This window comes from Microchirus variegatus, assembly GCF_963457635.1.
Source record: "Microchirus variegatus genome assembly, chromosome: 1".
NCBI classification, from domain to species: domain Eukaryota; kingdom Metazoa; phylum Chordata; class Actinopteri; order Pleuronectiformes; family Soleidae; genus Microchirus; species Microchirus variegatus.
In genome coordinates this window covers 32,182,857-32,208,588 of record NC_139802.1, presented here as the reverse complement: position 1 = coordinate 32,208,588, position 25,732 = coordinate 32,182,857, and the positions used below count along the sequence as shown (strand labels likewise).

At 38.8% G+C, this 25,732-nt stretch overlaps 1 protein-coding gene across 2 annotated transcripts in view; it reads right to left on the bottom strand.

The window, feature by feature from the left end:
* Window positions 1–22,226, bottom strand: part of prkx (protein kinase X-linked) — a 40,189-nt gene extending 17,963 nt beyond the window's left edge. Inside the window, exon 1 of one of the 2 annotated variants that reach the window (XM_083901386.1) lies at window positions 22,174–22,226. Coding sequence is in view for 1 of the 2 variants with exons in the window: in XM_083901385.1 (XP_083757511.1) it covers window positions 5,105–5,240 (136 nt within the window). In the remaining variant the exon portion in view is untranslated. Of the gene's footprint in view, window positions 1–5,104; window positions 5,796–22,173 lie in introns of those variants that run through there. The other variant, XM_083901385.1, reaches the window with a different exon arrangement.
* Window positions 22,227–25,732: the final 3,506 nt, after the last annotated feature.

The window sequence follows — 25,732 nt, the reverse complement described above, 5'->3', positions numbered from 1 at the left end:
GAGCAGCACCCTTGTCTCAGTAATTTGCTTTGTCGAGATGGGCTCTTACAAATTCATTTGCCTCGCCTATTTTGTTAGAAGCATGAACATTCTGTTATTTTAGTAATTGCAACAATCTCTCCAATGATGTATAATGTAGAACTGAATAAAACAATTTTTTGAATTGTACCCTCTGGCGATATCTCATAGAAAATATCATACACAGGACGGATGAACGGAAAACATAGTTACTGCAGCCATGGCTGGAGCTTGTGTGGGAAAATGAACAAGAGATCCAGTCTTTAATAAAAACTATGCATACACCAGCATCGCCCACAATGCAACATGACCACAGAAAGTTTAGTCATAAGCTGTGACTCAATCCAGGGTCTGGATCCTCCCAAGTGTGGATAGTTGCTTGGTGTGCCTTGGATCTGTTGTTCAAAGCAGAATAAGATAAGTTATATTTGTTAAAGGTGTATTTTGTAATACATCTAAAGCAACTAGCCATAAAATCCTCTTAATATGTCACAGAGACTCAGGAATAATGTTCGTATAACATACTGAACTCACCAACAACAACAGTACAGACAAAATATTTGCATTAAAAAAAATATTTTGCAGACTGCAAATCATGTTTATGTTTTGAAATCATGTTTTAGCATGTGGGGCCACCTACCACCGTCTACCAATCATTGCAGTCAATAGAGTCTCAGCTGACAAGCAACCACGGGTTGCCAGTTACGTCTGACAACGAAACCTAAAAGACCTCAGTATTTTGAATTTGAGTGTAGTAACTGTTTCTGCCCACATTCTTACATATGGCACCTTTAACCATATGCCAGGTTTCAGGATTGTGCCCAGTCTGAGATATATCACACACCAGCGTCTGGGTCGATCTTCATCTTCATTTCCTCTAGTATTAAAAAAAAAAAAAAATAATAATAATGATCTGTCAAAACAAATTTGAAAAAACTATGAAACTGGTACAACACAAAACTAGACTGATTGGAAACAACAGACAACAACCAACTAAAACATATATATTACTATTAGTTCCAGAACTATGTTGAAAATTAAAAATATTTGTGTATGTGTATTATCTGATTTTTTTTGGGGTTGTTGATAATTAGGGTTTTAAGCAGCAGTTAGGCTTCCAGGGGCAGGGAGAACTGTAGCCTGGTAACTCGAGCAAAACTGAGATGCAGGACTGAAATGTTCACTTCCGTCTGACCACACACACAATTTATTTGAATATGTAATATCCATGGTAACAACGCCAAGGCTGATAGATTCAACATTTACATATAAAGAATCAGCAGGTATCTAACCTACCTGCTACCTGTCAGAACAGGGTGCTCAACTCGTGTAACACCAACACGTCACCTTGCTGAACAACTCTTTAACTGCAAAAGGTGTGCGTTGTAAGAACTTGTTCGAACACAGAGAACACGAGAGGCTATTCTCTTTACACACATAGTGATGTTGTAAATCACCGCTTCCTTGGCATTTGCTGAGCCAAGGCTGTTATCAGAAACCCAGCAGGGACATAGCAGCTCATGATGAGGCAGAACCAAGGAAAGGCCAGCTGATTTTTGAGTGGGCATTGGACAACATGAAAAATTCATGTCACAATTATCCTGACCAAATTGTTTCTGTTTCACTCATTACAATGTTATTGCGAATGTGCGTTAAACTCTTGAAGTTCATGAAATATTTACAACTTTTCTCATTTAAGATTATGCTGATACTGAACTTATTGTGTGAGCTTTTTGTCTTGATGCACAATAAAATAGTATAATATTTCACTGTAATACTGGGTCATTCCTTATCAACTTGCATTTCCCAAGGCTCTAGAAAACAACTTCACTGCTCACAAATCTTGACATTTCTGTTGAATGCAACTTTCATAAGTTCTAGATTTTTTTTTTTTTTTTTTTTTTTAAACAGCAAATTTTTAAGGTGTCAGGTTGGGGAATATGATCCGGCTGAAAAATGAATTTCCTCTGACAGGACTGCAGTTGGTGTTGCCTTCTGCTAATACTTTCCAGGCCATATCTCAGGATGTGACAGCAGCAAAAAAAATTGTAATGCAGCCTCATGATTTCAATGACAATTAAACAGCAGCGAACAGATAAAGAGCTTTACCTGATTTGTTTAAGGCAGCAAATCCCTGTCATCAGAAAAAAAAAAGCCTTGGGTAAATTGCTTTTTTTTTTTTTTCTTTCTTTTTTTTTAAATACAGGGCTCATATGCTTGGGGCTTTCCCAGCAACAATGCAGGATGAATGTCATTCCCAGCTGCAAACCTCTACCAGACATCAGGCCACGGCTTTGCTGCTCCACATGCAACCTTATGTACACCACTGAAATACATGCCATCCATAAACTACGCAGCGTGAGATGATAAATGAGAATGTATGGTAAATCTCTCTGTAAAATACTTCTATTATAGTTAATGAAAAAGGTCTGAGGGACGTATCATCATCACTCTGTGGGGCTTGCTATCGTTTCCCATCACCATCTGCTCTGTTATGATCAGCCTGCACCACTGTTACAGCACTTACTCTCTGGTTGGATTAGGTAGCGCAATACTTGTGCTTTTTGTGCAAAAAATAATGGATGGTGGAAGCAGACTCTCAGTGGTAGTTCTGTGTTATTGTTTGTTAATATGCAGATAAGCTTTTTACACATATCAGATGTTCAACAAAATTAGTTGCATGGAATATTTTCTGACATCTTATAGACCAAACAACAGAGTAATCGTTTACTGGAATAATTGTCTGATGAATGGAATTTTGACAGTTTTCCAGGATCAGCTTTGAATAATCATCAACAGTCAGTTTCACTTTTAGCTCCACCTCATTGTTGCCCCAATATAACAAACTCCTGCTCTAAACATTTCTGAGACTCAGTGAACAACTGCAAAGGATAAAATCTGCTTCTCGTTTCCAACTGCATGCTAGTTTTACATCCAGACAATATTGACCAGAGAGTGAATGCTGATTATGTCAATTCAAAATGCTGACAAAAAGCAGGTGGTTTTTGAAAAGTAGAAAAAGTGTCTTTCTGTCAAACATCGCCGATCTGCATAAATCTACATCATCTTGCTGAGCATCTGAGCTGCAGACAAGGGGGTTGCATGGTGTGGTTGTCATCTCCTTTTCTATTCCAACAAAAATATCAGCCAAAGACGGCATATGCTGAATAATGTAAACCCTGACACCCACACAAAGAGGCAATAATTCTAGTATCTTACTTGTAATGTATTAAGATCCATGTCCTGATTAAGGTTTTTGGCATCTAACCTGGTCAAAGTCTTTTAATATTGGGTATCTGCCAATGCCGAGTCCAATCCCAGACTTAATTTATGTTACTTTCATTTTAATTAAATAGCCTGTGTGTCTGACGCATTTAAATAACACAGCTGTTGTGTAGACAAGTTAATCACACAGATACAAACACCAGAAACTGGTTGATGCTCTGTGCAGCAGCTGAGCAGAGTAACATCACATTCCGGCGCAGCACTTGTCAATGAGAGGAGAGTTGACAAGGTGGAACAAAAATGCAGATTTGGCTATTTCGCAAGAGCAGGACAAAGACTGCAACACACCTATGATGAAGCAATGGCACGAAACACTAAGCTTGAGATCATTATTGTTTTTATGACAAGCGTAAAAGCATTTCAGATCATCAGCGCAGAGTGTGAGCTGCCACGGTCTAGGTAATAAATGTTTTCGTTAAGGTTTTATAAGCTTTACTTTAGGTACGCAAGTCTGAGACATGGGGGCTCGCTCCTACTGAAACCATGGCTGCAGGCAGGGATACAGGGAAACAGAACACAAGTCTTGTGAGTTAAGCTTCCTTAGGTCAACAGTGGACTTCTAGGAATTTTATGGATAACTTTAATACACACATTTTAAATCTTTTGTTACTGCCTATGGGATGCAATAATACAAATAGTTAAATTGATGCAAGGCATTTTAAAAACTAAAGAGAAGTCCTTAGGGGGGATTTGAACACAGTAGTTGTTTAGGTGTAATAATAAATAAAAATAGCCTGTGAAGAAGAACAATACTCAGGATGGTATTGATGCAGGACTGGTCAGAGTCTGATATCAAAAATAAAGGAAAGTTAAATCTGACATGAGTATTGATTGTGATGTTAAATAATACATACAAACAATATATGCTTCACTGAGCACAGGCTATAAAGAGAGCCGTCAAGTCAACATCTGACAGTGGTCATTTCAGCTGTGAGAACTTATGTCAATATAAAAAACAAACATGTTATTGTTTTAGTCACATGTGCAGTTTAAAAACCTTCCTTTAAATTTGTAGTTAGACAGTTGGAGTCATACATATCTATGCAGAGAGAATAAATATACAGCACAATTATAAAGAGCACTGTAGTTTACAAGATGTAAAATGACTCAGGCTGAGATATTGTATCAGTATAGTACAGAACAGTCAGTGTTTTCTATCCTCTTGCCTTGACCCAAATCACAATCTCAGTCATGATAAGATCCAATTTGCACAGAAAGTAGCAACTAATTTACATTTTATGTCTGCATGTCATGTTTTTATCATTTTGAATTATTAGTTAATTAATCATTTTCAAGAGATGTTTGGTAAATCCATCTGATAGGGCTGAAACAACAACAACAATTTGATAATTGATGAATTGGTTTGAGTTTTCTTTTTTCTTTTCTGATTTTCTAGTTTCTTTCTTCCATTTAACAAAGATATCATTAAATCATTTTGGTCTGTGGACAAAACTAAATATTGGAGAATATCATAATTTCCACATGTGAAACACACTGACATCTTCTGACAGTTATGATTGAAAAGATTACTCAATTAATCAAGTGAATAATCGACAGTTGCAGCCCTTATCACATCATGTTATTTAATTCACAAATAAATATTTGCAAATTTGGGGAACCAAAAAAAATATATCCAGTGACCAATTTGAGGGTCCAGAACCAATCTTGGGAATCACTGGTAAAGTATATCGTATCAGGACATGTGAAAGTGGTAGTGACCCTTCCCCATTTCGATGTCCAAACACTTCTGATGTGTTTTCTGTTGTGTTGAGTCAATGTCACATGACATAGTGAAACTCACCGACTGTGGCGACGGTCTCCAGGTCATCCAGACAGTATATCCGATGATTTGGAGCTGCTTCTCCAGCTTGACCACTGCATTCTTTCAGCGGGCTGCTCTCACTGTTGACTCCTACTTTTGCTTTAGGGGATGCCATGTTTTATGGTTGGGAAATTCAGTGTTCTATGAAATATATAGCACAGGAGGGCTGGGCGATATTGCCAAGAATGTTTTTTTTTATGATTGAAAAGTGTCAAATCGCTAAATAAATATTACAAATGTGACAGTTGTAGGAATTAACCAGTTAATAATTTCTTCTTTGTGGGCAGAAAACAACACACGCTTGTTACATTGTGAGACATGTCACATATTAGACATAAAACCTTCATGGCAATCATATGTTATGTCTCAAAGTGCGTTTACACAGTACACAAACACCATATCAACAATTAAGTTTGCTTATTAATGAACTATTAGTGAAATACTATAGCGATATATATCGATACTGAATTATTGCCCAGCCCTACCAGTGGGACCCAGTTACAGTTTGTGATGGGCATTTCCGGGACAGAGGCACCTCTCACTCCATCTTGTTTGTCCGCCTCTGGCAGTGGAAGCAGCAGAGCAGTGTGACTGTCAAAAACAACAAAAACAGCTGGCTGTTTATCGTACCAGACTGAGAGGACCTGGCGGACACGACGACCGGAAGTCGCCGACGTGACAGAGACAATGGAGACAGGTGCTCCGGTATGTAATGTAGCGTTAGCAGCTAGCTATCCATGGACAGCCAATGGAGAAAAGTGGTAAAAAGGCAGGAAAAAAATCTCTGCTATTCCGGAATAAAGGGGACTTTCAATTGCGCCCTAACTCCGAAAATCCGTTTCCCTTTTCGGTCTTAACTTTCCAGACTTTGTCCACAATTGTCTCAGCCACAACAAGAGACCTCACCCGTCACCACAGCTCCTCCTGTCCGTACACATCAACCACCCGGAAACGACCCGGTATCAGCGTCCAGTAAAACTTCAAAGTAAAAGTATGACAAACAACATTTTCCAGAAATGTTTTTTCAAGGATAAAAAAAACCCTGATTTGTTGAACAAACAGTTGGTGATAACTAACTGTGTCACTAACTATATCACTATGTTACAGTCACAGGAGTTACACAGCAAACATGGAGTTTGACCAGCATAGATTTTGTACTTTGGATATCACATATCTATGTGTTTTCCCCATCTGATAAAAACAATTGTATTACATTAATAATTAAAAATGTGAACAAAATTGCTTGAAAAAATAGTTTTCTTCATATACATTGTTTAATGTGGTTACTCCCAGGAAGGAAACAGGACACATACAGCACATAAACTGTACTGTATCCCGGTAACTTCCTGTGTTTCCTACCTGACTCGAGGTGCCTTGACACATATGGTCGACAGGCGCTGCATGTTGACAAAACTCGGCCAATGAAAACCACGCTGTCAGAGGACATGAACCAATCAGGTGCAAGAGAGAGGGTGGCAACCAAAGACAGACAGGAGCAGTATCAGTGTAACACCCAGGAGCAATCTTACATTTGGTTTTATAAACAATAGTTTTCATCAGTGGAGCTTTGTATAAATGAGTTTGATTCATAATTTAATTATTTTACTTCTTGTGTTCATTTATTTTTTCCCCTCCGTGGTGTGGTTTTCTCTCTCTTGGTACATGCACCATATTATCACTATTGTAAAGTTTGAATAAAAACATGATTGCCCACATAGACATAAGAAAAAATATATTTTTAAATAAAATGTTTATTTCTGTTTTACAGCTTTAAACTGAAAAAAAGAAAAAAGTTAAACTTTATATGAATTCCTCTATGGCCTTTAGTGCAGGGTAGTCAGCAAGTTTAGAAATGTAAGTTTCCAGTCAAGGTTCTTATGTCTTAATTGAATGCGTACTGCATCTCGGAACATATTAATCTTCAGAGACAACATTGCTTTTGGCTGCGTGGGTGATTTTTAACATGTGTTGGAAGTTGCCGTTGGTGTAAAAGAGGAAACCCAAGATGTGTGTCACTCACACAGGCTTAAGATAGTCCGTCCTGAGTCAGCTGCTTTCTGTTCACTTCTCACTTCACTCCCCAGAGACGAGGAATCCTGTCTGACCTAAATGTAACATAACTCTCCATTAACGGGGGCATTGCCTCATCTGAGCTTATTCAATCAGGAGTCGTATCACACAGATGTTTAAAAAAATTATAGAATCTGCAACACGATGTCATAAATTTGAATAAAACTTAATTCAGACCCTCAGATTTGCACACTCAGTTATTTCACAGTTAAAGTTTTCAGACCACATTAGCAATGCAAAGCAGAGGAGATACTGTTAGTATTCATGCTGCACTCTATATTTCTTCCCTTAATATTCATTTTTTTTTTTTTTTATCAGTCTGTCTGCAGCGTGAATGGAATAAAGATGTGCTTGATATCGACAGCGGTGGCCTAACCAGCTGTGAACCTATTTGGAACTCCACTATGATACCGACAGTGTGTCTCTGAAGCTGAAGGAGACATGGTTTTCAGGAGGATTTCAGGCTGCTGCGTTACCTGATGTGACTGAATGAGTTATTGTGATGAGTTGAAAGGATAATTCAGTTTTTTTTTTTTTTAGTTTGAAGTGCTTCTTCAACAGCTATAGACAGCATTTTACAGCTGGAAACTGAAGTTTTTTTTTTTGTTTGTTTTTTTTAAAACCAAAATCTGGGAGCTGTGGGTCTGATGCTGCTTTGTTTGGGAAGTTTGTGTCACAGAGGTATATTTGTACAAAGATGACACATATTGTTATGTATTGATATTAATTTACGATGCTCTTTTTCAGTTGCACATAATTACAAATTAATCTTCATATAGGCTATTAAATATAATAGCGTTGTGCATATTATATTATATTATATAGAACATATTAAATATCTTGACTAGTAAACTGATACATCATCTATATGTGTCTATAAATAATAAGGGCGATTATTTTAATGTGAATTTATGTTTTATTTCCACCCCTCGTGTTTTTGGTTCCTACCTGCCTGTGTTAGGTGGGAGCGATTTCAGTGACGGAGTGTGCATGCGATGGAACTGTCCTGCCTGTAACCTTGCGTATCCCCCACAGCCCCAAGAGCGCGACCGATCAAGATTCAGGGGTTTACACAATCATAGATTTAAACTGGTACTAATTATGTGCGCCTGAAATAAATGTCCCCTTCTCTTGCGACTGGCAGTCACGTTATCTTCCACATTCTTTTCAGATTATTAGTTTTATACTGGTGAAATTGAGATTGTCATTTTTGAAGTTACATTAAAATCAAAATCTATCACATCGCATCCACGCATCATTGAGCGCATGCATATCGAAGCATTAACACGCTTCACTAAATGTATATATAGTCAAACGGCACATGCAGCTTTAAAAAAAAAAAAAGTGTCCATCTTGTTGAAGGTTGTACTTTCTTAGTGTTCTACATAGGAACCTAACCTTGGCTTGGACTATCCCAAAACCTTAATAAAATCTTAAATTATTCAGTAGTTAAGAAACCATTTTAAAGACTGCGTTATTTTTCCTTTCCTCTCTTTGATTCTTGCTTGAATACAGAAAAAGGCCTCAAGAGGACATGGGGAATGAGAATATATTGGGTGGGGGAAAGAGAGAGGCAGCATGATTTATGACCACTGGGCAGATCTGTAAGAAGATAGAACAATATGATATCACACGTCTTCTCTTCTCAATGCCTCCAATCATCAGCCCAAAAATATTGCTGTGAAAAGAAAGTGACCAGGACCAGGAAAACAGTCGTTGTTTCTCCCCTGCTAAATTGATAATTCAGCATGGATTTTATTCCATATGCTATTCCTAATGCAATTGTCTTCATCTGGGAATGGGACCGGGACTAGAGTGTGTAGTGGACTTCCAGTGGCTGGCTATATTATGGAAATCTGGGGGGTAATTATGTTGTCTAGGGACACTGAATCTTCTGACTGGGAGACAACCACTTTGCCACAGAAGCACAGCTTTTGTGGTTTAATACACATTCAAGTTTGACCAATTACATTGACCTTTTTGTTCTTTATACACTCTTTGAAATAATGGTTCCTAAAGGGTCCTTCTACAAGGGCTGAGGTTCTACCTGGAACCATTTGCTTCTGAAAATCCCTTTCCAGAAGAAAGGGTTTTTCAAGGGTTCTTGGTAACACTAATGGTTCCAGTACGAACCATTTTGATCCAGAGAACCCTTTAAAACACATTTCCTGAATAAAGGGTTTTAAAAGGGTTCTTGGTGGAACCAAAAAGTGTTCTCCTATGAGGACAACCCGAAGAACCTTATATGGTTCTACTTAGCACTTTTATTTCTAAGAGTGTTGTATGAAAATGTCATATTATTCAAAATACCTTGACATAATAAACAATACAAATAAATATGTATGCATCTCTATTTTAGGAACTCCATTTCTGGTCATGTGACCCAGTTGCATTGGTGTCCAAATACAAAATTGCAAATCAAACTTTAACGCCGTCACATGTTTACAACCAAGATTATTATAGTTAATGAAAACGAACAGAATAAAGAAAACGGACATTTTCGTAAAAATTAAAACGAGAGTTAAAAAAACAAAACAAACAGATAACGAATTGAAACTGAATTGTGTGTTCATAAAATACTAAAATTATAGTGAAAATGTGCAAAAATGTGTAGTATTTTTTTTCTCTGCTGGCAATTTCGAAAGGTTTTATTTAAACAATCCTAATATTTGTTATGTAGTTCATTGGGTTGAGTTGGTTCATGTAAGTGAATCAAACCTTACATTTTGCTCATGTTCTTCCTAAGATTGAGCTGCTGAGACTGATTGTGGAGGCTCACAAGCAATGTGTCTCATGAGGGATATACATTGTTATTTATGTTGTTATATTCATGTGTCTTTAGTCTGTTGGCTATGTATATTTGTTTTACCTTTCACACTAACTGCATCCAACCTCAGCAGCATAATGCACATTTTACACTTCAGGTTACTTTCTTGTAGACTGTGATATAAACAAATAAAAACTAGAAAACCCACTCTAAAAACGAATGAAAACAATGTAAAAAATAAAACTAATGAAAAATCCAAAACTACGATAACAAAGAAACCCCCTTCAACAGAATAATTATTGCTCAAATCCACAACATAATTGTGAAATCACCATGGAATCATTCAGCACCAATTCTTAATGACAGTGTTTGTTATGTTTTGAGAATTGCATTTGAGCCTCACCTGCCTCAGTACTTCATACAGCTACCCTTCACAAAATTTTATCTATTTCATAACTTACACATTGGTGGTCATATTAAAGCCTGGCAGCTTGTGCTGCATGAAAACGACACATTTTCTTCTGCCCCGGTGTGTTTTTGTACTGCTCAATTGAAAGTCTTTCGATTTTTTTCCTGCAATTTGGAGCTTGGAGAGTTTCTCTGCACTCAGAAAACAATTTGGGCCCAAACTTGCTTCAATAAGCTCTTTTTGATGCTGAAAAAGCACAAGCAACAACAACTATTGTTCGTGAACTTTTTCTCCCCCCCCTCCTCATTGTTGTCTGCTACAGAAAGTATACGAACAGTCGGTCCACTACAAACAGTGATTATGTGAACACAGATAAAATCCTTATTGTTAAGAACATCTTTTATCAAATCTGCACAGATATCACAGAGCAGAGGAAAATAAAGAAAAGCAGACGAGCTGCGGGAGGATTTTAATCTTGGAGACAGCTGGGGACTGCAATTCAATATGAACAAGATGTGCTGTATACAGAGTGCTGTTCTTTCCTGTGACTGATTCATCCAGAATCGAGTCAGTCTCTGCGGAGCGCACTGCGGAACATTCTCCACTCAGCCCCTGTCACAGTATAAATATTAACAAATCCAGATAAAGGCTGATAAAAGTGCCGTCACTTTCACTGTGGCCCTTTCCCCACATTTTTGAGTTATATTCAGTGAAGATTACTCTCACTGTGATGATTAAAATAATTTCTGTGGCAGCACAATGAGATAATTAAAGGTGCATTGGGTAGGTATTGTGCGGAATTACTGCAGCTTTAGGGCAAACTGTGATTTGCGAATAGGAATAAATTATAATTTATTGACGTACGCGCTCAGCGGTTATTCTCTGTGAACCCTCGAGATGATTGCGCATGAAATTCCCAGTAAATCAGCACTTTCTCAGTACTCAGACCTGCCCATCTGGTAACCACATTCAAAGAAAATTAAATCACCTATTCCGATGCTTGGTTTGAGCTTCAGCAGTTTATCTACATGCTTAAAGGGGACATATTATGCAAAATCAACTATAAATCATTTTAATAGTTATATTTGGGACTCTGGAGTCCCTATGAGTAGGCAAAGTGTGAAAAAGATGACTCAGTCATGTTTTTGTGGTCTGTCTCAGTCTAAGTTCAGGAGATAAAACACGCGATGTTGACTTCCACACTCCTAAAACGCAAGAGTGCAGGCGATCGCGACAGTATCCGGAAGAGCGGAAGTATGTGAAGTGTTCTATTCTTGGCTGCACAGTGCAGCACAGAGTTCTACACAAACATCCAGTCTCAGGATTTACGTGCCCAGTGGATACATTTTATATATGACGGCAATGTGCTGACTGGAGTCCGCAAATTATCGCTTTTCCAAATGCTAACTGCTGTTAGCTGCCGGAGCCTCAGTGATGCTGACATAGTTTCCTGTGTCTCATTTGCATTTAAAGAGACAGGAACTCAAAACCGAGCGTTCTGATCAGGGCTGTTTTGGCAGGGTGATTGAACTGATGTGGTGCTTCATCCTTAAGGTATTTTGACCAAAGCATTTCACAGCCATGTTCATTGGGACACCAGGGAACAAGGTTAACTTGTAGAAACAGGGTATAATATGAGTCCTTTAAATGCACTGAGTTGCTGTCATAGGTTTGGCTAATTGTGGAACAGATGGACCTAATAAAGTGGCAAGTGAATGCTTGTCCAAAACCAGTTTTTTGGCACATTGTTGAACACAACAGCATAAATAAGTTGAGTTCCTCAGCACCGACTTTGTAATGCTGAATGCGTCTCCTTTCTCCTCAGCCAGGACGGCTTCAATGCAAACTCACTATCCAACCACCTCTCCAGACGAGCATCTTTGATAAGCTGTAAGTGTGTGATGGGAGAAACTGTCCCCCTTCCTTTATCAATCTCAAACAGAGAGCTTTTGCACCATTATTCTGTGCTCTAACTGATAAGGTGTGGAGAGTCCAGACTGGTGTGAAAGACATATTGTGCAGGCCTGTGGTTTGCAAAGATAAAACCAGAGTGAACCACAAAGGTCAAAGGCATTTGAGAACACTCTGAAAGAGACTGCAGCTTCTGTCCCAGCTGCTCTATTCAACGTCTGAGGATCATGTTTAGTTCTGAAGTGCTATCAGGATAATGTCCTGGCATGTGAGGGAGCACATTTCTCACTGAAATGCTGCATCCTGAGATTACATTTAAACAATAACGAAACAGCACTGATGTTAAGTGGAGTCAATGAAAAAGACCAAAAAAGCGACATTGTGAAAAAGGGACAATTATGGTGCCTCCATGTGGTCGTGTCACCCGCTCAGTCCAAGTGAATACTGCCAACACTGCCAATAATACATGTGGATATTAGCATGCACGCCTCAGTTTACGACCAATGTTAAAAAGGGTCAAGCACGCCGCCTCGGGTTGGACATTCATTCATTTTCCACTGGTCATAAATGCTCTGTATTTATATAGCGTTTTTCTAGCCATGATGACCACTCAAAGCTGCTTTACACAACAATTTGTGTAAATAGGAGTTCATTGTGCAAATATTTTAAGAATAGAATTGTGAAAGAGGGACATAACCATTTAAATGAGGTTGAGACATCCCAAATAGTCAGAAATTAGTTCAGGATATTTTCTCACTATACATGTATGGCTGCATGACTGCATCTTGTTTCCGTTCATTTAGTGGCAATAATAATATTAAAGGACACATAATGCAAAATGAACATTTTAATCAATTTAATACTTATATTTGGGACTCTTGAGGCCCTGAGTAGGCAAAGTGTGAAAATTACTCAGTCATGTTTTTGTGGTCCATACAGGAGATAAAACATGCGATGTTGACTTCCGCACTCATTGCTACAATGTGTCATTGTGTCACAATGACACATTCCTGGAAATATTGTCTCACGGAGCTCCGCTTTGTCCCTAAAAAAACACGAGAATGCAGGCGAGGGCAATCGTATCCTGAAGAGCAGAAATAAGCAAAGTGTTCTATTCTTGTCTGTACAGTGCAGCACAGAGTTCTACACAAACTTCCAGCCTCAGAGGATTTACGTGTCCAGTGGATACATTTTATATATGACGACAATGTGCCGGCTAGAGTCGGCAAATGATCGCTTTTCCAAATGCTAACTGCTGTTAGCTGCAGGAGCCTCAGTGACGCTGACGTAGTTTCATGCGTCTCATTTGCTTTTAAAGAGACAGGCACTCAAAACAGAGCGTTCTGATTAGGGCTGTTTTGGCAGGGTGATTGAACTGCTGTGGTGCTTCATCCTTAAGGTATTTTGACCAAAGCATGTAACAGACATGTTCATTGGGACACCAGGGAACTAGGTTAACTTGTAGAAATAGGGTATAATATGAGTCCTTTAAGGCTGACATGGATTTACACCTGCTGTGTACATTAGGGCCGAATAATGAATTAAACTATAAATCACAGGTGCAATATATCTTAGAGCCAAAATACTGGTCAAATTACCATTTTACATTTCACATTGTCCTGCTCTATAACCATCATATTCTACAGACATCTATGTTTCTCACACATCTGCAAAAATATCCCACAGCAATCATATTATTCAAATGAAAATGATGTCAAAATTGCCTCTGACATCGCAAATCATATCGCAATCACAATTTCAGTCAGAAATAATTGCAATTAGATACTTAATCAAAATGGTTCAGCCCTGGTTTATATACAGTCATTTCTTGGTCAGAGTGGGAACTGGCTTGTGAATTGAGAGCCAAAATCTTTTCCTCTCAGCCTCCGATAGTCAAAATTGAATGTCCCAAAAGAACCCATTGTCACCCCTTGCCTGAATGCTCTGGACGTTCTCCTGCAGTCTGGACAAACAGTAACTCAGGAGAACGTCTGGCTTGAATCGCGCCTTCACTCACAGTGACAGCAGCATCAGTCATGTCCCTGCAAGTTCTCATCCTCAGCTACATCACGCTGCTGGTCTATTTTGTGGAAAGCTGTTAATTTGTCCCCGGTGAGAAGCTGACTAATTTTAGAGTTTGGGACTGAAAAAAAAAAAAATGATGAAAACTGCAGTAAATGGGGCTCCAAGTGTAAGTAAGGGTGTGGGGTAAATGGCAAGAAACAACTGAGGAAACCCTGTGAATATAAGCTCAGTCACCTGGAAAATAGCAGACAGTAGAGTCAGCTGCTGTCAGAGTGTGAGCCACTGACTGATGTGGATGTTGACACGAGGCAGAGCTGCAGCACAGCGATCAGTGTAAGAGTTAAACAACATTTACTCGCTCACAGTCTCTACCAGGAGAGGAGAAGGGGCTGCCAGGCTGCCTGACCTGAATCTCTTGTCTGATGCCCCTCAGCTGCACTGTGGGGAAACAAAAAAAAAAACATCAGGCATGTTTGTCTGTTTTTTTTTTCTTTTAAAGAGCTATTTTAAAATTAGCCGTCTGCCGCCATCTGACTAGTGGAAAGATTTAGGAGTCATAAAGTGTTCTGGTCAGAATTCTGTCAGCTCAGACTTGATCTTTTCTCAGTTTTATCAGTAGGGGAAAACCTTGGTGTTAAATCAAATCTTAAATTTAAAGGTGCCATATGTAAGAATGTGGCCAAAAACGGTTACTACATTCAAATTCAAAATACCGAGGTCTTTTAGGTTTCATTTTCTGACGTAACTGGTAACCCGTGGTTGCTCGGCAGCTGAGACTCTACTGACTGCAATGATTGGTAGACGGCGGTAGGTGGCGCCACATGCTAATACATGATTTCAAAACATAAACATGATTTGCAGTCTGCAAGATATTTTTTTTAATGCAAATATTTTGTCTGTACTGTTGTTGTTGGTGAGTTCAGTTTGTTATATGAACATTATTCCTGAGTCTCTGTGACATATTTGGAGGATTTTATAGCCAGTTGCTTTAGATTTATTACATAATGCACCTTTAAAATGTTTTTTTTGCGTTACCGAAGCAGCAGATGATGTCGAAGCACTTCAATAAATAAAAGATAATACACAATTTTTTTTGGAGTGCATATTAAAGTTGTGGCTCAAGAGGAAGTATTGTCGATCTTCTTAACAGAAGGTCAGTGATTCACTCCTCCAGTGTGTGTACTTATGTGTCCTTGGGTAAGACACGAAACCCCAGTGATTGCTCCTGGCAGCTGTGCGAACGAATGAATGATGTGCAATAAAAACAGGGCGGCATGCAGCGGGATCGATAAACAACGTGTTAGCGACTTCATCTCGTCATTAGACAGTCTTTGTGAGTCACTCACTTTCTGCACCAAAGAGCACCGAGGAAATCTTTACATCACAGCACAATGGAGTGCTAATATAATTATTATTTTGTGACTTCTGTGTTTGAAATCCTTGCTGATTTGCTGATTTTCTCCATGTGGTAAAGCAATGTTTAATTTCCACTCACAAAAAGTGTAAATAAAATGGCAGGTGCACCCATGGTAAATTGCCGTGGGAATAATACGCAACTCCTTATATGGACATCCTGGGCGTGTGTGCTTATAGGTCACATATGGTGGCTTTAAAAAAATTAGTTTCTTTCTTCTTCTAATGTGTTGTTGAGTCAAAGTTATGATTCATTTTGACATTGCATTTTTAATAGTTATATAAAGTAGCAATAACTGTGTAGAAGTCACAAAATAGTGTTTTTCTCATAAAAACGAGCCAAGTGAACTTTGACCTATTTCCAAATTTTCACAAATTGAATCCGATTTTAAACATTTTGAACAGTTTTCCATCAGATTGCACATATGTTGTGCTAAAAAAATGATATAAGACACTCCACATTCTTATAGCCTCTGTATAAACTGTACGTTTAAACATAGTAATGGAAAAAAGTAGCTGAAATGCTCTGTTTTAAGGGTTAATAAATTCATTAAGCCTCCGTTTCAGTACCTCAAACAACCACACTTTAAACAACCTGAAATATAATGTTTAAAATACATGCTTTGTTGGGCTTTACTGCTTAGACAGTGATTCAATTTCATTTTAGCAGTCACCGCCAGTTGAAAAGCAGGAACAAGAACCGTTTGAAGGTTCCTGAATCACTAGAATAGTTTCTGCCATCACAAACTACGGAAGTGGAAGCTCTGATTTAAAAGCTGAGCCACTGCGAGTAAAACTGCCCACACATCCTGCCGTATCCATCCCTCTAAGAACACGGCCCGAGATGAAAGCTCCCTCCAGCACCGAGAGTTCTCCTCACAGCAGTTTGGGAACTTTGATGTTCCACATCTCAACCACCTGCAGACCTGCAGTCTTTGCTGATGACTCAGATATTTCACTCCTTGCGCATTTTCCCCTCCGATTGGAGGCAAAATGTTTCTAAGGAGAAGAGAAACGAGGGCGAGTGCGAGCGAGCGGCGGGGGCTTCTCACCGAGAGCACAGATAAAGATATTCTAGTGTTCTTTGAGAAAACAAGTTCATCTGCCGCTGCTGCTGATGGTGAAGATAGGAGGCTTTAGTTTGGATGTCTGCTTTATTTTATTTTATTTTTATCTGTAATAATATTAGATACAGCCTAGTAGGAAGTTTTTTAAGTGCATACAATTTTGACACAGTATCATAATAATAATATTATTTATAATCAAACCTTTGTTGTCAATATGATCATACGACACTGAATTTAGGATAATCCCAATCTATCATGAAAGATTAATCTTTCAAAAAAAAAAAGAAGTGCAATTTTTCTGCTGGATTAAGCTTCAGTTCAATATTCACTGTGTGACAGAAAATGAATGAGAGATTTAAAATATTAGTCGTCTCCCCCCAAGTCTGTGTTGCACATTTTAATTTGCATATAGAAGATTGAACATTTAAAATGATTATTCCACTGAAATAAGATGCACAGGTGCAAGACAAATTAAAATAATCCCTGATTTGCATCGATAGCTTGTTTTTTTTGTAGAATTTGCCAAATGATCAAAGAGGACCCACTGTTTGTGGAGTTCTGGCTCCTGATTGGATTAAGTATTATGGGATAGAGGAAAAGTTTCTCCAGATCTCAGAGACTAAAAAAAGAGAAAAACCCACATCACTGAGCAAGAACATTTAAATAATTGTACGAATATACAGCCGTTTCTAACTAAATCATAATGTCCACTGTGACATATTTTGCAAATCGAGCACAATTCACGAGAGAATATAATTAGATTAAATTGCTAAAACCAAAACAACATGTTTGTGTCCTACATCATCTTTCCTCTCAGCTCGACTTTGGTCTCCGGCAACTACCGAGAGCAGAAAAGCCAGACTCTGTAGCTGCTTAAAAACACAACAATAGCACTTTCATGACCTTCGGAAGATGAGCTCCAAAGGTTAATAATCTTACTTTGTCCACACAAAGACAGAGGTCTCTGACATCATTACCCATCACTGTCTAAGTATATCTGTCTGCTCTCTGCAGCTGAACTGCACCTGCTGCGTCTCACAGCCCAGGTGGGGGGAGGAGGGGATGAGGGGGACGTCTCCGTTCACATCCATGTGGGGGCGCTGTGGAACTATGCCTGCTGCTGGTGGAGCACCCTCTCTTGTTGATTCTGCTCTGCACTGGGAGCTTAAATTAAACATTAAACACTAAGGGAAATAATAATAATAATAATACGAGGGAGAGGGGAATGGGGGTGACAAAAAGGAGGAATAGAGGGAAGGAGAGAAGAGATTCTATTTTTGAAAAATGTTCTTTTTTTGACATTAACACAGTGGGGTTGACGGTTCATTGTGAGGAATGATCTGTTTCCACAGAGGTTGATGAATATTTAGGCACTGAGATCTTATTATGTTTCAGTGCACCTGTCACCCAAATTATCCAGAGAAGTGGACTGTTATAGGGTTTTTTTTTGTGTGTGTGGGTGTTTCCCCTGTGTAAGATTCAAGTTTTAATGAAAAGTATACAGTGAGCGTTCTGCGTCTTTCATGAAATTTTAATGTTAAAGTGTTGCCACCTGGTGACTGTGCTGTTAAAAGTGGGTGAGGCAGACAGAGGGGGAGGACGATGAATGCGGTTGCTGTGAGCCATGCAATCCCTTTTTGTCACCGTGACCTTGTAAACTCGCTGTGAGTCACGGGAACCAGGCACAAAGCAGATGAACTAAGGTTAAAACTGTTCAAAAAATAACATGACATTACTTATATTACCCCCCAAAAATAGGTTTAAAGTTACAAAAACGTGACTGTAGTTGTCTTCCAGTGCTTTGAGGACAGACCTTTGACCAGAAGGTCGATGAGAGGGAGTGGAATTGCTCATCCTAATAGGCATGAGACGCTATAACAATGTCATGTTTATGATGACAAAAATAATCATGATTCATGATATTAGTGTCATAACTTTAAAACATTTTTTTTTTGTTTTTGCTCTTTACACAACGGCCATTTTGACAGATCACAGTAGGGAAAAACACAGGTGGAAATAAACAAATTATTGATGGCTGAGCTCCATTTAGCGCTCTGTTTCAGGGCACATTCACTGTCACAGTGTCCTGACTTACATGAAGAAAATAGAGCCATGGTGTTTTTGCTTTTCCCTGCTAAAATGTGTTAAAATGGCTACTGAAATGTACCATTACCTCAAATGTTAAAAAATGGCATAAAGTTTCAAAATAAAGGTACCAATATCACAAAAAAACACAACTTTGACCAAAGGTCTGACAGATGCTACACTTTTAGAAATAAAAGTGCTGGGTAGAACCATATAAGGTTCTTCAGCTTGTCCTAATAGGAGAACCCTTTTTGGCCTCAGATAGAACCTTTTTATAAAGGTTATAAAAGAAGTTATAAAGTTCTGGAACCCTTTTGGAGATTGAAAATGGTTCTTACTGTAACCATTAGTGTTACCAAGAACCCTTGAAAAACGTTTTCTTTGGGAAAGGGTTTTTCAGAAGCAAATGGTTCCAGGTAGAACCTCAGCCCTTGTAGAAGGACCCTTTTGGAATCCTTATTTCTAAGAGTGTATTGCAAATGGGCACAGGATGATCAAGTCATTTAATGTCATGATTATCCTGCACAAAATGAATGAGAATCATTTAACCATTGTGATGAACAGGTCTGGGAACGACTGGAAAGATGCAGGCTCCCCCTTGTGGCGCTGATATAAAATAAATCATGTTGTTGATACCGATACTGATAATGGACATTACCACAATCAACATATTTATTTGTATCTTGATGCACAATAGCATTGCATATTGCCTCATGTCTCGTATGCAGAGACTGAATGCAGAGCGATTCAAGCAGACATTCAACCTCAACCTCAACCAACCTTGGCTGACTTAAAAAATCTGATGGGGACAATTGGAGGACTTACAAAAAAAAGACACACGCACACTCAGAAAAGTGATATTCCCATTGTGTAGCCAGAGGTTTTAGAAGAGAGTGCATACATTAAATCACATTAGATAGAGCTTAAGTATTTGACACTGGTGCTCAATTAAGATCTGTAAGGCCCCGCAGCACCGAACGAGCCTATAGCTTTTTAATGGCAAATGTATGACAAAAGTGCTTTGCTTTCGACTTTGATAACCTTGTTTTAATTATGCAATTACATGGCTGTCTTCTAACCCTGCTCTCTCTTTGGTGCATTTAAAGGCAGCCTCCAGAGTCGGGGCCATTTGTTCAGCATAAAGATAGCTTTGAACTTGCGGGAAATATTATGCAAAAATCTCTCCTTTGATGAAGAGCAAAGTGCGATTATTAAACAATTAGCATAGTTATTCTGGTGGTAATCACCCAGAGAGATTGTGAAATGGCAAGAGATTTCTACACCTGCATGCATGCATGCAATGCCCACGGGCAAATGACGATCCAGTGCCTCTAGTGTATCTGCAACATGCAGATATGCTTTGCATATAGTCAAAAATATACTCCGTTTGATGCCTTCTGTTGCCTGCTCTGTCAGAGAGGCTGATTAATGTTGTACAGATCCATGTTTCCAGCAGTGAAAATGGTTTCTGTGAGACAGAAGACATGACAGCCAGCAGCAGCAGCATCAGCAGCATCAGCAGCAGCTCGCTCTGATTTAGTTATGGATAAAATACTGATGAGGCAAAAGCTTTACCATTACTTTAAGATGCTTCAGCGATGATCAGAGTGTTTGAGCTCACATCACACATGCACAACATCACTGTAACACTGACTGCCACATCACACAGGGTGGTGCCACTGCTGCGGGGAGAGAGAGAGACTGATTGCAGGGTTTATTTATGGATAGACTAACCAGCCTCACATGATCCTCCTCAGCGAGCTCAAACCCGCAAACACGTCAAGAGTGATCCCCGAAGTTCAAGCATCACTGAAGTATCACTGAACCACCGTCACTGGACTGTTCCAATGTGGGTCCTTCAGATTCTACAAAGGACCGAGTCATTTACAGACAAATTTACAAGGACGCATGCTGTGCGTCCTCAGCAAAGATGAAGTACCCAGAATCCTTTGCATACACATGTTTTTGCCAAGCATTCAAAAAGTATTTTCAGTCATAATTAATATTAATAATGAATACTCTTAAAGCCACAGTGACTGTGTTTATCTGATGTAGCTGAAGTTATAGGGATATAGATTTAATTATTCAAAAATGCTGTATTTTTATTGTTTGGAATTGTTAAATTGTTTGCAATTCTGACCAAAGGCGGGCCTGAGGAAGCTGCCCGCTGATTGGCTACCGAGTTTTTAAGCGACAGCTCAATGGATCGGAAGTAGTGACGAACTTGAACTATGGAACCTATAATTATATAATATTTATAATTTATAATATAATAACGATATTTCTGATTATTTTGTCGGATGTCGACGGGGAAACCTGAGGAACATGAGGAAAATTGTTAAAGAGCTCCTATTATTCCCTATTTCTAAAAGTTAACCTAGTTCCCTGGGGTCCTCATGAACATGTCTGCCACATGATTTGGTCAAAATACCTTAAGGATGAAGCACCACAGCAGTTCAATCACCCTGCCACAACACACCTGTTCAGAACGGTCGGTTTTGAGTGCCTGTCTCTTTGAATGCAAATGAGACACAGGAAACTACATCAGAGTCACTGAGGCTCCAGCAGTAACGGAAAAGAGATCATTTGCAGACTCTAGCCGGCACATTGCCGTCATGTATAAAATGTATACACTGGACACATAAATCCTCTGAGGCTGGAAGTTTGTCGAGAACTTTGTGATGCACTGTGGAGCCAAGAATAGAACACTTCACAGACTTCCGCTCTTCCGGATACTATTGCCCTCGTCACACAACAATTCCAGGAATGTATCATTGTGACGTAACAATGAGTGTGGTAGTCAATATTGCATGTTTTATTTCTTGTACTTAGACTGAGGCGGACCACAAAAACATGAGTGAGTCATCTTTTTCTCACATTTTGCCTTCGCATAGGGCCTTCAGAGTCCCAAATATAGTAAAGTAGTAAATTGATTAAAAAGTTGATTTTGCAGAATATGTCTCCTTTAATATGGATTTAAACTGGTTTTCATTTTGCTAATTTGTATCATAAACATCAATTTTCACAACCTTCAATATCTAGAGTTCATTAGGAAAACAAAACAAAACTAATTTGTTCATTTTCATATACTGTGGGAGTTTCTCGCTTCTTTTTGTTTAGTCACAGACGGTGGCATCCAGTGCCTGACATTATCCTGGGTTTCAAATACCAGTCAGTATCATGGAGGGCAAAGGCGTGTGTATTCTTAGCTGCCTGTAACACAATCTAAAAGTTTGCGGCGGGTTGGTTTCACAAAAACAATATTTTTGGATTTAGAAAGTCATGCATATTTCATACGCACCAGCGGAATATCAATCGCTGCCACATGGCATCAACAACGGGGATATTGATTCAGTTTATTTGTTCATCTCAGAAATGTACCGTGGGGCCCCATGTCTGTTGCCGACGCTGCCTCTGTCACCTTTCTGTTGAATAAAAAAACAAAAACAGTAGCCATGAATAATTCTATAGATTTTCTTCCTATCTTGTTTTTATTGTGTGTTTTCAGAGCAATGGCTTTATGGTTCATCCTACTGTACACACACACAAACACACACACACGCATCACCTGCTCTAACCCTCTGCAGAAACACGCAGCCGCTCGTCGCCTTCCGTCCCTCGTCACTGTCACGCGCGACATGAGCTCCATGTAAAGTTGTGTTAACACAGCAATTGAGACGCGGGCGTGGAGGAGCTGCCAGCGGCGTGCCAGCCATGTGACAAAATAACACACAACACATAACAAAGGCAGTGTCAGACTCTCCCACAGGGCTACAATTCCATTCAAAACCCAATAACATAGTAATTTTCTCCCACCCGACCACTGTTTATCTCATGTGGCTCGGCCTGTGCTGAGATTGCACGTGCATTACTGTTTTCTTGGTGCATGGGGATGGAAAGAAATGGAAATTTTCTGAAGGTATACATGTAGACTAATCTGCAGAGCATGCTATTTTTTTTAAATCTGTTTCGCTTCCACACAGTCCAGGTTTGGCTGTGTGAGATGCTGACACATGGGATGCACGCTTTCAGTGGAAACATGGCTGCCAGCAGAGACAAAGGACAAACTGATTGGAACCTTTTAACAACTATGTTTGTTGCTATTTCTCGCTGCGAGACAGCTTTTTTTTTTTTTAAGTTTGTGTTACCTTATTCTCTTCACCAAACTCCATAGAGAAAATCACTGATTTTATTACACAGCACACAGGGTCGTTGACCCAAACCTGCCCTTATAATTAAGATTAAAATGTGTGTTTTTGTCTCTTTGGTGTTTGAAATCCTTTGTTCACATTAAACTCATTGACAAAAACTTACCAAACAAGGCAACAGTGGACCAGCAGCTCCTGTGTCCCCACGAGCTAAAAATGCCGATTTATTCTATGGACTTTCGTGAAGGTGAACTACAATGACCTGGTGGCCACTGAGGGCCAGTCAAAGGGGAAAAAACTCAAAAAAAAAATATATATATTTATCAATTAATCAATCAAACTTTACTGACAAATGTAGCACAAAGTGCTTCACATAATAAAAACACAATCACTTCCACCCTCTCGCTGGGGAAACACTGCAGTTAACAACTAAAAACTAAGTAACATAAGATACTGATCTATGAGTAAGTGGATAAATAAGTAAATAAGACACAAGGTAGTAGTTAAAAGTATGAATATGCTAAAAGAGAAGGCAACTATAACTAGGAAATGTAAGACAAGATAAAAAGTCATTAAAAAGGTAGGCCTGCTTGAGCCTGCTTTCAACATCATGATGATATTTCACAGTTTGTTTATGGAATGATAACATATTTATGACGCAAAATTAACTCATTTTAACTTGATATTAAATTGATTGGGAAGTTGCACATCGTAATCAGAGCTAACTCTGCGTAAGGCTTTCTTATATACTATATATACTATGCTTCAAAAGACCCCAAATATCATTTTAAGTGACTATTTTATAACCCACACATCTCTACATCTTCTCAGCAATAAAAAAAAACAAAACATCTATACCGTAAAAGAATGCACTGGGAGACTTCATTCTTACTGTGCGCGAAATCAAACTCTAAACGTATCCATAAATGCTGCGATGATATCAGCGAAGGTGATCAGAGTAAGACTAAATAATGCATAACCTTTTATTTTAGAGAGAGTGTGTTTTGATAATGACAGCGGGCCCTGTACTCCTCCAGAATCCTTGAGCACTCGACTGAGGTCCTGTGTGACAAATGATTTAGCATTAGCATATGGTTAATGTTATTACCTTGGTGGTAAAAATCCGCGAACGGATGGTCACTCACCCATCGCCTAAAAACATTACTCCCATCAGGAGGGAACTGCGTCGTTGGGCAGAACCTCTTTAATGGAAGCTCACACTTGTATACACTATAACCACACATTACTGTGCAATAAAAACTCCAGTATTTATATATATATATATGTATATCCTCCACATGAGGGTCGCGGGGGGAGCTGTCTCAGCTGACTTGGGGGGCGATAGGCAGGGTACACCCTGGATAGTTTAGAGTGTCCCGTTTACCTAATCCCCATATTGCATGCTTCTGGACTGTGACTGTATGCAGAAAAGCCCGTGTTCCGACCGGGTCGTGAACCCGGATCTTCTTGCTGCAAAGGCAAGAGTTTTATGAAAGCCTATACACTAAAAATAACAGAGTGTTGTGGAAAAATGTGTCTTAACATGTCCGATGAGGACGTACAAGCTTGAGTATCAAATGGATTTGTTGAAGTGATGTTTATTTCTTTGCAAAGACAAAGCCAAGATGGGCAAGTCAAAATGTCTCTGAGGCCCAGAGAAAAATACATAGTTTTATAGCTGCTAGCTCACGTGATGAATTTATCTGTGTAGCACACAAAAGGCGCCTGAGAAAGGAGGAATAATATGGCCTTGGGTTTCAGGAACAGAAAGAATAGTAAATCAGTTCCGTGTGGGCATTACTGTTACTTAGACGGTAAGTGTTTGAACTAAACTATGCAAGAAATATAAGGAATAAGTGTTATTTTGGATTCTATCGACCAAATCTGTAAGTGAGGCCCCTTCACCATATTGTTATTTTTGATGGGAGTACACTACTAGCGGATTTCATGAATACCGATGGCACGTTTGTTTTGGCTTGAATGGCAAAACCAACCAATCGTGAATAGGGTAAGCTGAAAAGTATAATTGAAGGTTAAATTGATCATTAATGAATTTACTAACTAACTTTGAGTAGCAAACATTAATTAACTGCTTATTAATGCATTAACTAATATGTTTACTAAAGTAATACATGCTAATGATTGTTATTAAACAGTTAATTAACGCTTAATAATGTTCTAACTAACGTTAATTAAGGGACCATTATTGTAAAGTGTTATCGTTGTAACTATAATACAGTACAGGCTTACTGTACTACAAATGAAACCAGGTCTAAAAGAGACAGTAATAGTGTTTCATTACTGATCAGCTAATCAGTTCATCCCCAAGTGCGTGGAATGTTTGTATAAAGTTTGAAAAAACTCTATTCTTCAAGTCTTTACGTGTAAGTTGCATTAGGTAAATGAATTAGGTGTGACTGAGACACATATAAACACAGGTTTATTTGCTTTGTATATTAAATTCACTGCAGTAAACAAGGGTGATAAATGTGATATATTAAACAGTAAAACTTTCAGTTCCAAACCCTGTACGACTAGAACACATTAGAACTTGTCCTTCATATTTGGGCCGCTAGCCAAAATGTGTCAGCTTTAACTGTCTCGAAGCATTATTGCGCATTTGAATATACAGTATTTTCTACAGAGGCAGGTGTCATAATGAAAATAAATTCATAAATTATTCATGCACACTAATTAAAACACACACACACA